Raw genomic sequence first — 14,235 nt, forward strand, 5'->3', positions numbered from 1 at the left:
TCATTATTTTAATAAAGAATAAAGACATCTAGTATGTTAAGTTACAACAAGGATTTCATTCGAAGCTTTCCTGTAAAATAATTTGTTAAGTTACAATATTTTACAAGAAAGCTTCTATTGAAATACTTATTGTAACTTCATAAATTATTTTACAAGAAAGCTCCGAATGAGATACTTATTGTAACTGAACAAATTATTTCACAAGAAAGCTCTTACTGATATACTTATTGTAATTTAAATTATTTTGGGTGCAAACTCTGAATGAAATACTTATTGTAACTTAACATTCGGAGGTTGCATCTAAAATAATTTGTTCAGTTGCAACAAGTATTTCATTCGAAACTTTCTTGTAAAATAATTTGCTAAGTTACAATAAGTATTTCATTCGAAGCTTTCTTGTAAAATAGCTTGATATATTTAAGCTGGCTAATTTTTATAGATAAGGAAAGCAAAGTTAAAGATATTTGTTGCCATAGGATCAATAAAGTTTGTTCTTGCCTACTTTTTTGTGTATGTGATCTATATTAATTTGTTTAAAAGATAAGGCAATACTCATGTCCTTACGGTAATCTTAACTTCATATTTTATCATCTAGTCTTTCACTTATCTGCTATTCTGTTCAAATTAAGTTTTATCTTCTGAATAGAATCACGTGCAAATGGAGAAGTAGAATCTCAAAAACTATACCAGAAGTATATAAAGCAGATGAAATATAAAGTTTGAAGGGATGTATTATTGAACTTCATTTATTACGTTTTTAATTTGTCTGACAGAAATTCTGTTTTTTTCCCTCCTGTCATGCAAATGAATTTTTGTATGGATTCAGAATCATAACTAGTGAAGCATATCTAGTAGGATAGGATAGACGTAAATTGCATGTGTATTGGATATTATTATGTATTTCGTTTATAATATATAAAGATAATAAAAAGTACGAAGAGTACACACTGAAATACTGAGATAAAAGTTCATTTGAGAAGAGTTTTATTATTAAGGTATGTTTGGTAGTCTGTATATTTCAGAACATACCTGAATAAGATGAAACATCGATGGGACTGGTTATAGGGACAACTCTAAATAAAAAGAAGATACCATTAGAACATAATCAGAGACTTTAGATGAGTTAATAATATTCGCATGATATAAATTGTAACACCTCTGGTCTGTTGTTTCTTTGTTGTTATACAATATTTGAATTCAATACGTATTATCAGAGAAGTACCAGACACAGTGAGCGTTAATAACCTTAAGAGTAGAGTTTGTTAACATGCGTGCTTATTATAAGATATCTATGTATGTATACTTGCTCATCGGAATGTCAGATAAATCTCATATTTTCTGTATAAACTCATGTTTTCTAAAATTGCATGTTCAACGAAATCTAAGAACTCTTTTGAAAACATTGAAAATGCGATTTGTCAATTTTTTTACCTTAATATTACTTTTATCACATAATTCATGATTGAGTAAATAAAATTTTTATTTTTTATCTCCATCAACAGAACTGTGAACATTAGAGAAAAACAAGAAAGAATTACGTTTATTTGTGAGCAATCTAACACTACATATTAGACTATAATTCATCTTTACATGAGGTCTGGTCTTGCTCTTTAGTTTGGCTCTTGTCAGGTATGATGAGTATAAAATTCATTAAAAACTGTCTTAAGTGGAACTGTCTTAACCTGGATAAAATGTCGTTAAAATTCAAAATATTGGCGATACTAAAAACAGATGTTCTTTAAGTTTATCTGTAAATAGCAAGAAAGAAGAAATGGTTACTTATTATTCAGGTCCTCATATGTGGTAACTAATGAATGATTTAAACGCCATACAGAGACATGACTTTAGCATTCACTGTCCGTGAGAGTTGGTTATGACTTTCATTTCACTGAACTGACAATGTAATGGTAATTTTCTTGTTGGTAGATAACGTCATAACTGCTAATTATAAAAGCTGTAACTCAAAGTTTCTCAACTCAGCAAGAAAAAACATCTGTCATGATAGTTATGTAAGGAAAAACAGATACTCTTCTATTAAATCTTAGAAATATTGCACATTACTATGACTAATTAAATTAAATAACTTTACTATTGTGGAATGTTTCAGTTCTACCTGCAATAATACATATAATGTGTTGTTATATATATATAAGAGAGTATTAATATTGAAGAGTTAAGTAATATAAAACAAAATCAAAAGGTAGGACTGTGTTAAAAACAGCAAATCCAAACCTGTGACAAATATTACTTTGTTATAACCAAAATAAGCCGAAACAAAAATAAAAACTCTACATCAGTTAAAAAGCAAGGTACAGACTATAATCTGGAATATAAAATGTACCCTAGGATTTGGAGGTGTCTGAAAAATAGTATCCTCATTGCGGTGGGGATGCATCATCTATCATTCTTAGCCTCTATTTACTAGTCTCACATAAATATATAAAACAAAGTAATGTAAAATAATAAGGGAATTGCAATAGAAATAAAAATAATAGAAATTAGGAGAGCGAGATGTAACTGCTCAAGCCCACAATGTCCCACATCTATACCGCTCTTCATTGCCTACAGACAGCTGTGGGAAAATGATTGCTCCCCAAAATAAAAAAAAAGAAGAAGAAAAATAAATTAAAAGAAGAAATACATACAAAATACAAATAATGAAAAGTAAAGTATATTTGAGGAAAAGTAAGTTAAATAAATTTACTTCTTGAAGTATGCATTCCAGCCCCCATTCTGTAGTAAGGCACAAGATGGTAATCCAGAAACGAATTACACTGGTATAAAGACTAATATAGCTTTCAAGCACAACCCATCAAGTTCACTTTAAGTATCAGTTTTCATACATTAAACAAGTGTTTTTATGCGGTAAGGTAATCATTCGCTTAAAGTAGTGTCAAGCTGTTAAACTACCTTATTCCCAACTAAAAGGTCCAGCATGGCCAGATGGTTAGGACCTTCAATTCGTAATCTGAGAGTTGCGAGTTTGAAACCCAGTTGCAACAAACATACTTTCCTTTTCAGCCATTAGGACATTATAATGTGATGGTCAGTTTCATTATTCGTTGGTAAAAAGGTAACCCAAAAATTGGCAGTGAGTGGTTATGACTAGCTGTCTTCCCTCTAGTATTACATTGCCAAATTAGGAATAGCTAGCGCATATAGCCCTCATGTAGCTTTGTGCGAAATTAAAAAAACAAAAAACCAACTAAAACTAGTTATTAAAATTTTAGTAAACTTTCTTTAATTTTTATTTCTTTATGTGTATTATATAATCTTTTAATAATTTTATTTAAAGTTTCTTTATTAAATCTATTTAATATTGATTTTTAATCAGTATTTCAACATTACTAATAAAATATTGTAATATACTACAAATTTTATAACATCTAAATGATTTGAAGTTATACTTCTTACAACAGAAGAGTATGGTGCATTACTATTAGAAAGATTAAACCATGTACTGGAAAGGCAAAATATTTTATTTTATTAAAATATTTATATTCATTTCCTTAATAAGTATTTTCATTTCTAAATCTAAGTATTGTGCTTCTGTATAATTAGTTTACTGGGCTAACAATTAGCGCCTTTTTATCATAATGGGGGATAGAAAGCCGACTTCAAGAGGTAAGATTATTTAACTTACTTACTTACTTACTTACCCCCAGATGGTAGTACTTTACTTTTCCTTAGTTTTGTTATCTTTTACGATTTTTTCATTTGATTTGTTATTTAATTTGCTTTTCTTCTGCTTTTTAACCTGGAGAGCAATTACTTTCCCAGATCTGTCCCAGGGTGATATAGATGTAGGACATTGTGGGCTTGAACACCCACTTCTCGCTCTCTTAATTTCCGTTTCTGTTATTTTTATTTCCATTGCCATGTCTTTATTATTGTATGTTATTTTATTTTTTTAGATGAGACTAGCGAATGGAGGTTAAAACTGACAGATGGCGTATCCTTCTTTTGCAGTCACATCCAAAACGTAGGTTATATATTTATATCTCCCATTAAAGTCTGTTCCCTGAGAACCTGGGCCCGGCATGGCCAAGTGGGTTAAGGCGTGCGACTCGTAATCTGAGGATCGCGGGTTCGCATCCCTGTCGAATCAAACATGCTTGTCTTTTCAGCCGTGGGGGCGTTATAATGTTACTGTCAATCCCACTATTCGTTGGTAAAAGAGTGGTCCAAGAGTTGGCGCTGGGTGGTGATGACTAGCTGCCTTCCCGCTAGACTTACACTGCTAAATTAGAGACGGATAGCCCTCAAATAGCTTTGAGCGAAATTCAAAAAAACAAACAAACAAACCCTGAGATTCGTTCAATTGATGTAGAGTTTTTATTTTTCATTTTTATTTCGGATTGTTTTAGGTTATAACAAACAAGATGTATATATATATATATATAATGTATAAGTGAGATAAAGAGACACTACGAAGAAATATTTTAAATAAGGCTTGAATCACTGGTAGCATAAAAGTTGAGAACCCCTGTTGCAGCAGATAACCTCTCAGGGTAATGACACTGTTTTATATGTACTGTAATATATAACAAAATTAATGATACACATAAAAGTAAACAGTGTATTTCAACAGTATCAGAATAACACACTTGTTAATACAAGCAGAATGTGTGGCCATTTAACAAATCAGCAATTTTCTTGAGTAATTCAAATGGACAGATAAGACTAAGAAGAAACAAGTTAAGAACCAATGATCAAGTAAAGTAGCAAGTGACATGTGACTGTCTTTCGTGCAAAAATGAAACTTTATTATATCAACTTTATGACGACACTGTTTTCTTGATTCAGTAGATAAATGTAGAATATTAAGATGTTTTTATGAGCAACCACATATGTACATACTCACACAGACATTGTCAAACAACAGAACAAACCATATGGTAATTTAATATTTCATTTCTACACAACTCATTCCAGGTCAGACATATTATATGCACAGTTCAGGTATGCATTAAACCTGGACACAATAACAGATTGGTTAGCGTTGAAACTCAGTTATAACTTTTGTCAAGAAACCTCTTAGTTTTATGTGTGTTTTGTCGATATTTTAGAAAATCCCAGTCTCTAAACCCACGTTCTTTCTTCTAGCTGTATGTTAGTTACACAATGTGTACTATTATTCTTTTTACCTTTTAAAGCAAACAACTTAGCGACGTTTGATTCATTTCGTTTTCTCTTATTTCCAGTGAAAGACTGTGTTCTATCAGTGCTATGTTTTTGAATGCAATATCAAGCTATCTCAAGAAACAATGCTCACAAACAATTCTAAAGAATTGCATAAGACTTAAATGAAATTAAAAGAGCAAAAATAACTATATTTTATTGACACTTTATAAGAAATTTCTTAAAATTAAAATTATATTATTTAACCTACATGATAACCGTATGAAAAGAAATCTACTTACTTTATCAGTTTCTTTCGTCTGTATTTGAGAACGACGAATGAGGTCACTAGCATCACGCTTATCACAGCTGAGATGATCATTAGAATTTGTATAATGCTCAATCGTGAGTCTTTCTGTTCCAGATCCGCATCTTCAGGTCAAATTAATAAATTAAATCAACACTTTGTTAGATAATATTCTAATTAATACAGTATGTTTACCTCAGTATAAAATACATACATTTGACAGAAAATAACATTCATTAACGTCGATATATTCGGTCGACACAAAAACAGTAAAATTTACGTACAAGATAAACATATGTCTCTTACTCGTACCCTTTAGAGTTTTAAGTGACATTGTATCTAAAATGTCTGTACTATACCAATGTTCGGTATTACTTATATTTAAAGAGTTATATTTAAGATGTTCCTATTGCACAAAGGTTTGGTATTGTCTGTAACTAAACAGCTGTATATAAAATGTCCACACTACAACAAGGTTTGGTATTATGCTTTTTGATATTGAGTGTCAGGCTACCAGGTAGCCAGAAAGTTAGTGCTACTTCAGAGCTTGGTATAATATGGAAAGTCTCTTGATGAGTGACTATATTAAAGAATCCATCGTTAATTATTGCAAGTTTGTTATGAAACATGGTAAACAGTAAAATGATAACAGTTAATAGACGTTGTACATGAGCTATAATTACTCACCGATTTTTATCAAGGTTATAGATTTAACTATTTTACGTCTTTATCACATCTACTCATGTGACCTTTCAACATGTATAACACCAAATGTTATGTCTAGTCTTCAAATACGTAATTACTATACCCAAGTAAAAGTGTTTATTCTATGTAATGAATATATTGTTGTACATCAGCTAGATCTACATGTACTTTGCAGGTACATAACTGAACGTCCCCTCTTTATCACTTAAAAGTTTCATATGTGTGGTTCTTTATACGTCTATTTTAGCACATGTGTGGTCAATTATCACAGGAAAGATCTTGGCCCCATGGTTAGCATGTACGGTTGAGAGTCAAAATATCCATTTTTTAGCCACAATTTATCATTGAACAAACTCCGCTCTTTTAATCTCTATAGTCACTATAACTATGACACTCATCTCGTTATTAGTTTTAGGGCTTTTACAAAATAGTTGGGTAATACTGACTAGTTGTTTTTCCATCACCAAAAGTTTTAGTTTAAGGATAATTCTACCTGAATCCAAGAGGTTTTTCACCTGAACACTTAATTCTTGGTTGATTAATGTTGCTTTCAGGTTTAAACCAAGAAAAAGAAATAAAAATGATTGCTGAATAAAAAATACCCATGTAGGGCTGTTCACTAAACTTGAAAAAAAATCAAACAAGATCAGGATAGAAGTAGACATATCACTTAACAGCAACTAAGATGTCTCGACTTTACATGAAAAATATAATTCTTATGTTACTGAGTTCCTCAATGGCATGTAAAATAGAACCAGAAATCCCAATCGTAAAAATGTTACACTATTGTAAAGTAGTCGTGAAAGTAGTATTCTAAAAGTATTTAAAGGAAAAATATAATGACGAAATGTGGTATTATATTCAAACACTAGGCTTTCGATAAAGAAAGTAGGGATTTGTTTCTTGTTAAATACAAAGATACACAACTACGTCCACCACGAGCATCGAAACCCGCTGTCTGGCCTTGTGAATCCACCATTAATGTAGAAATTTTAGTTTCATCATAGTAACTGCAAGAGTAGGTAGGAGCTCCCCTGTTGGAGAATGATGAATGAAAATAATTCTTGATGACAAAAAACCCACTTGAAATAAAAGTGTATCCCAGATTGGGTGGTATGGGTATTAACACTTTTACTAATAAAGCAGAGAACAACGTTTCGACCTACCTAGGTCATCCTTAGGTTAATGTTGTTCTTTGCTTTATTAGTAAAAGTATTAATTCCATACCAGCCGTTCTGAGATACAAATCTTAGGTTCGATTGTTCGCCTGTTTTCGCCTTTTGGATGCTCTGGATAACTGGAAAGCAGCACATACACCAAAGATATGGTGACTACGCTTGGTAGCTTTTCATGTGTAGCTTTGATGACGACAAGAGAAAAAAATCTAGACGAGTTTTATATTACTTTATTGGGGTCATCCTTTTAATCTCTACATAGAAAGTGCTAACGCACTCTTAGATACCAAATTCCACAATTAAAATTACTAGAATGCCTTTTCTATTTATTGATTATTCGAGTTGTGTATTTAACATATATAAAGTATTATATGATAGTGAACCACGTTCTACGCAGTAGAAATGGAGAAAATCTGAATATAAAATGATTACTAATATCAAAATTAATTATAAAGTATTTAAACGTTAAATGCTATTTAAATATGTTAAATGCAAAAAAAAACCAACAAAAACAAAATCTTTATATCATAGTTAATTGTTGGGAAGTGATTCCTTGAACATAACAACCTTTCAACTCCCACTTCCTTTTGCTGTTTGTAGCCAGTTATGGAGAAAAAGTTATCAATAATATTTAGACACAATCTTAAACATTGTTTTTCTTATAGCAAAGCCACATCGGACTATCTGCTGAGCCCTCCGAGTGAAATCGAAACTCTGATTTTAGCGTTCTACATTCGTAGACTTACTGCGGTACTAGCGGAGAGCAATCTTAAAGAAGACATGAATCTGAAATTGTACAATGTAAAACTCCTAACTTTTACCTTTTATTTAATATTATAAGTTTCCCCGTAGATGCTTGTGAGATAGCGAATTGTATTGTTATTATTATTGATTTATTATTTATTTCTATCGTTTGATTTTACTTCAAATTATTAACTGCATTCAAAATAGGCTCGACATGGCCAGATGGTTAAGGCACTCGACTCGTTATCAGCGGGTTCGAATCCCTGTCACACCAAACATGCTCGTCCTTTCAACTGTGGGGCGATATGAAGTGACGGTCAATTTCATTATTCCTTGGTAAAAGAATAGCCCAAGAATCGGCGGTGGGTGGTAATGATTAGCAGCCTTCTCTCTAATCTTACACTGCTAAATTACGAACGTTTTCGAGTGTTTTTGCGCGAAATTCAAAACAAACCAATCCTTCTACATAATTTATATCTTGAGTAAATGTGGGTATGTATGACGAAACTGACATAATCTCTTTCACAGCAGTGATGTACAGATACTAATGATGTACAGAAGAGTAAGTAAATTTATAATCACACGAGGCTACACTCTCGTGATCTACTCCGTCAGTAAACAACCTACAAAAATCTTCATTAAGTGTGCTGTTTGTCACCCAAGATAGTTCATATTTTTTATATTAAAAAAAATGTTTGAATATATTGTAGTTGTTGTATTTTTATTTTTTTTTGAATTAGGTTTTTGTTTTTTCTCTGAGTCCATAATTGTCATTTTATCTATATTTATGATAAATTATTCATTAGAATTTCTTTACTGTGTTGAATTTATTTCTTTATTGTTTAACCCTGATCGTAGCGGTGTGTTCTTCTGAGGCCACTACATGCTGAAGAGTTTTATATTTTTATAGAAATCCTGTTGGATAGATGGAATATCCTTAACGTGATTGATCACAGACATTATCCATTAAGATATACAAGGAATGGTAACGTCAGAAGTTTGAATTTTATTGACATTATTCAAAATTGCCAAAGCTTAAATTAAAGTGTATTTATAGACATATCAGTTCTTGTGCTAATCTTACCTACAGTATTTCCTAGAATATCATTTGTGGCCAAGTGGAGGGAATTATTTAAAGACAAAGTGTAGGGAACAACCTTCACTCTTTTTCCGGCTAAGTCCGTCAGATTTAAGACTTCGTTGTTGACCATGTGGTAGAGAGTACGAACAATTGATGTCAAAGAAGCTGTTGAGCTGTTGAATCCCGGCAGGACTATAAACTTCAGCAGCAATTCATCTGAAACACAGATGTTTGTTACTTGCATACATCTGAGAATAGAATTATTGTTTGTGATAATACAAGCGACAGGCAACACAACCATATCTTGGGTATAAGATAATATTTCAAATAGACCAACGACATTCATTCAACTTGTTACATTGATTGAAACGACAGAACGAAAACGTAATGATTAGAAAGAAAAAACACATGTTTCCATAAATAGAGATTAAACGTTGTATTTCCTCTTTACTGTGTCAGTTGTAAGCTAAACAAGTAATAATAGATTTAATAATAGGTAACAAACTGAAAAGTTCTATATGCAAAATATCCCTGACTGCTTCACTTAGAAGCGAAGAAAGGATCCCTGATAAAACATTACAGTGAAAGAAAAATAAACGCCACATCAGTTGCAAAACTACAAAAAGGCCTTTACAAAAATAATCACAACAATCGGTTATCGTGATCTTCTGCCAAATTTCCGTTTTAAACATGAGTTTCATTCATTAGATATCCGAACAACTGTTGCGTGTAACTATAATGAAGAAAACATAATAATTACCAAGCTACTTATCATTGTTCAAGTATTTCATACTTCACTTATATTAAGACATTTAACACCATAGTTTTTAAGAAGTTAAATTTGGAAAGGAAAATCGGCTTTACAAACTAGGGTCGAAGTTGCTTACCTTCTTCTAACACAATCCTCTCAATCTGTGATGCTTGGATCCCCAGGTTTTCTGCTAGTTGATCTCGAAGGTGAATTAAAAATCGCGCCTTCTGTTCCTTCAAGTTTATGTCTTTCACATCTACTAATCCAATTATTAATGCAACACTTTCTGAATCTGTTTTAATAAAAATAACAAACTCAGAGCTCTCACTGAAGTTACAACTATATCCGTTTTTTTATCTATGTTGTGAAAAATCTTTTGAAATTTAAATAGAGAAAATACGGATCTGTCAGGTAAAATAAAATACTTCTTAAATTATGTATACATGGACTTACCATTAACAAATGACATTTGTAGTGTTTGGTCCGTTATAGACTCACTGATGTTCGAGGCGAACCCTGACACACTGGAAAACATAAATAAAATTACCATATAAAGATTTAATATTAAGATTTCTTGTGTGTGGAGTCTTCATCGTATAGTAAATAAATATATTTTTTTATTTTCATTTAGAAGAAATCATATACTTTAATAGACAACCTAATTTTCTTGGCAAATAGTCTTTGCGTGACCAAAAATTGCACTTATATTGTTTAAATACGATAAACGTATGTCCTTTTCAACTTTTTACATTAAGTTAGTCATGTAAATATCATAGTTGCAAATAACTCTGTTATACAGAAATGTCATTGTAAGTACTTTGCTATTGAAACGACTCGTAACCGCACAGAACGGTGTTTGAAGCACTTGGCTTTGATGACTTGAATCTTGATGATATAACAGACTCCTTTAACTATTGCTATTTGATCAACATTATTAAACTCACTGTTTGCTCAGAACCAAAGTGATCAGCTAGAAGGCAAGTGAGACTTTTAATGTAACTAAAAACTCACAGATAAACAAAAGATATAAATAATATTATATAAATGACAAACAAAATTATAGCAAAAAGAGAGAATTCGCTGTCTCACAACCTCCATTTTACCTATCGTTCTTAACTTTTACCTAATGTCAGAAGTGAAAGTTTTTCGAATAAATATTATTCATCTACTTTGATGTATTATGAGTCTCTCGTTGACCCGTAATGTTTGTAATTTATATTATAGAAGGATACCAACTCTTCTTGAAACTAAGTGTTAACTTAAAGATTTCTTTTTGTAAACATCGTATACGTAACGCAAAAAACAAACCTTATTGTTGAGGGTATAGTGAATTTTTTCCTGTATTGCTACTGTATGTAACATACGAATATGATACAAGAAGCTTACTGATCGTACACTAGGTAGTTACGGCACACATATTTATTTGACGTATTATTGTTAATAACTCATCTTGATGTTCCATGAGAAGCTTTTCACAAAACATTACGTTTATAATGTAAACACACGTTGTTACACATAATTTTTCATGAAACATAACTGTCAGCTACTCACGTGAAAGAACAATAAAAAAATTCACATTTGTAACTGTTTTAATGTTACTAGAGATTACTATTACTAAAAACCTATTTTCGTGTACGCTTAAAAATAACAGCAGTACTTTAACAGAAATATAATACTTCAAACAGTACAGAGACATCTTCTTCAAATTTCTTTATAAATATAGAATACTGTATATAATATTAAAATAATATTGAATTTGCAAATTCACAAGCGTTGTGAAAACTACAAACGATACGTCAAGGTAAAATTGCACGTACCAGATCTTCATTATAACATCGTTTGGAGTTACATATACAGTGTGGTGATACGAGGCTGTTGTTTAGATGGATTACAAAAATGTCATGAAATTCTAATGTAATTCTAATATAATGTACTCAACCTCCTTTTTAATAATCCTTTTGTCAAATCATTGTTAGCCACCTGCCTTTAAATAAGTTTAAAATTCATAACAAACGTACATTACGTAACTTAATACAATAAAATAAAGGTATTCTTATCTGAAACCTCATTCTTAGTAGCCTAAGTAACATGTCATGTATGTAGCATTGGATATAAGATCCAGCGCAGATAGCCCTCGTGTAACTTTGCGCGAAATTCAAAAACAAAACAAACAAACATGAGATCCTAATGTCTTTGGTACTACAGTTCTAGTTGTTAGCAAGAACATTTTGAAAATCAACAGAAACATTTTTTTTTCATGTTTGCTTTTATATTTTTGTTTTGTATGTGAAGATGTTTTTTATATGTATTTCCATATACATAAATAAACTTGGATATAAATTTAAAATAAATTTCCAAATAGTATATATGAATCGTCCAAACTATTTTTCACATGATTTGCTATTTATTTAATCAAGGCTAAAGATGTGTTCTGAGGAAAATTCTAAAGATCGTTCCTTCTGCTGTCGCCGTCATTGGATTCAGTGAGAGAGAGGATCCTTATTGATCGCACACATTTATTTTATAAGAGATTTGAGGGGTGACTATTATATTCAAAATTAGGTATCGTAGAGTTGGCTAGTGAAGCCTTAGCTGTAAAGTTATTTATATCAGTCATTCAGGCATAACCCTAAAAATGAATAACACTAAAGATGGAGTGGCGTGTTATCTGGTAATATATATAATTAATGTAGTAAAGGAAAATAACCCATAATACTTTCAAACATTTATTGAAGTGCTTTGCTACTGTCGTTGAGTTCTCTCAGGAAAACTCTATATTAAATTTTAGCTGAACTTATATCTCATATTTTAGGTCGTTTAAAAGACAAAGAAGAAGATACTTACTGTATCTACGATAACTAACATGTAATAATACAGAAATATTATGGAATGATCATAAATTTTATTTGGTGCTAAAGTATGTCATCAGTGCTTTTTAGTTAGAAAGTTTACTTTATGTTTTGTTTTGATTTTCACCCAAAACTATACCAGAGTTATTCGTGCTAGGCGTCTCTAATTTAGCAGTGTAAGACTAGAGGGAAAGCAGCTAGTCATCACCACTCACGCCAACTCTTGAGCTACTCTTAACAACGAATAGTGGAATTGACCTTACATTATAACGACCCACAGCTCAAAGGGCGAGCATGTTTGTTGTGACGGGGATTCGAACCTGCGACCCACGGATTACGACTCGAGTCCTTTAACCGGGCCTTAGAATAGTGAGAGGGAATATTTTAAATGTTTTGTTTCTTATAACCATGTTTAGAAATCATTCATTTAAAACGACTTTCCAAAGTTATGGTGATGCTCGCTAACGTGTAGGAAGTATCTACGTACATATCTAAAACTAAAAATATTTTACAGTTTATATTCTGGAGAACAATTTGGCAATTTGCTCTTTTGTTATTTTTTTATAGATTTTATTGCATTCAAGGATTTACCGTGAGCAACTATATTTATCGTACAGAAAGTTCCTCAGGCGGAACAGCTTTTATGTTCTCTGTCTATTGTTTCATCTTACAGTGAAATATCTGGAATACTCTCAATTTTTACATCATCCATTATTTTCACAAGTGTCGTCCTAAGTTTAGCAACAAGAAGAGTTGCTAGGTTGGTTTAAAATCTTGTAATGTCTCTTGAACGACTGAACATTAGCACTAGATTAAATTATTGACTTGTAATGGCTCTTGAAGGAGTGAACATTAGTATTTGATTAAATTGTTAACTTGTTGATTAATAGTCATTAAAAGTTTATTAACTTCCATACTTTAACCCTTGTTTAGTTGTGTTTGCCATATCTACTGTACTTGTGTTTGTCTGAAGAAATTTGGTCTTGTGGATTTGTTGGTTTTTTTTAATTATCGTGCAAAGCTACACAAAAGCTATCTGTGCTAGCGGTTCCTAATTTAGTATTGTAAGACTAGAGATAAAGCAGCTTGTCATCATCATCCACCGCCAACTTTTGGGCTACTCTTTTACCAACGAGGAATGGGATTAATTATAATGTAATAACGCACCCATACCTAAAAAATCGAGCACCTTTGGTGGGACAGGGATTCAAACACGCAAATAACAAATCGAGGGCTCTAATCACATGGTCGTGCTGGGTCTACTCTTGCAGATTAAGTAGCTGTCTTTATTCAATCATAAACATGTAGACGTCTATACTTCACAATGAATGTTTAACCGTGCTTAAGATAATGCATGAATAAACTTTTATACAAACCAACCTTATATTTACTTATATATATATAAGTAAATATATATATATTATGCGGAATAATTTTAATTAATAATTAATAATTTTCATTGCTTTTAATTCATAAACACATATCGTGAAATTTATTTACAC

General features: G+C 31.5%; 1 protein-coding gene across 1 annotated transcript in view; it reads right to left on the reverse strand.

The window, feature by feature from the left end:
• Nucleotides 1-412: 412 nt before the first annotated feature.
• The window catches only part of LOC143227211 (uncharacterized), a 30,443-nt gene continuing 16,620 nt past the window's right edge, over nucleotides 413-14,235 (reverse strand). The window contains exons 8-12 of the mRNA XM_076458700.1: nucleotides 10,338-10,408; nucleotides 10,021-10,176; nucleotides 9,137-9,349; nucleotides 5,424-5,553; nucleotides 413-1,073 (exon numbers count right to left, since the gene is read on the reverse strand). Of these exons, the coding sequence (XP_076314815.1) occupies nucleotides 1,019-1,073; nucleotides 5,424-5,553; nucleotides 9,137-9,349; nucleotides 10,021-10,176; nucleotides 10,338-10,408 (625 nt within the window). The 3' untranslated portion in view covers nucleotides 413-1,018. The remainder of the gene's footprint in view (nucleotides 1,074-5,423; nucleotides 5,554-9,136; nucleotides 9,350-10,020; nucleotides 10,177-10,337; nucleotides 10,409-14,235) is intronic.

This window comes from Tachypleus tridentatus, chromosome 9, assembly GCF_004210375.1.
Source record: "Tachypleus tridentatus isolate NWPU-2018 chromosome 9, ASM421037v1, whole genome shotgun sequence".
NCBI classification, from domain to species: Eukaryota; Metazoa; Arthropoda; class Merostomata; order Xiphosura; family Limulidae; genus Tachypleus; species Tachypleus tridentatus.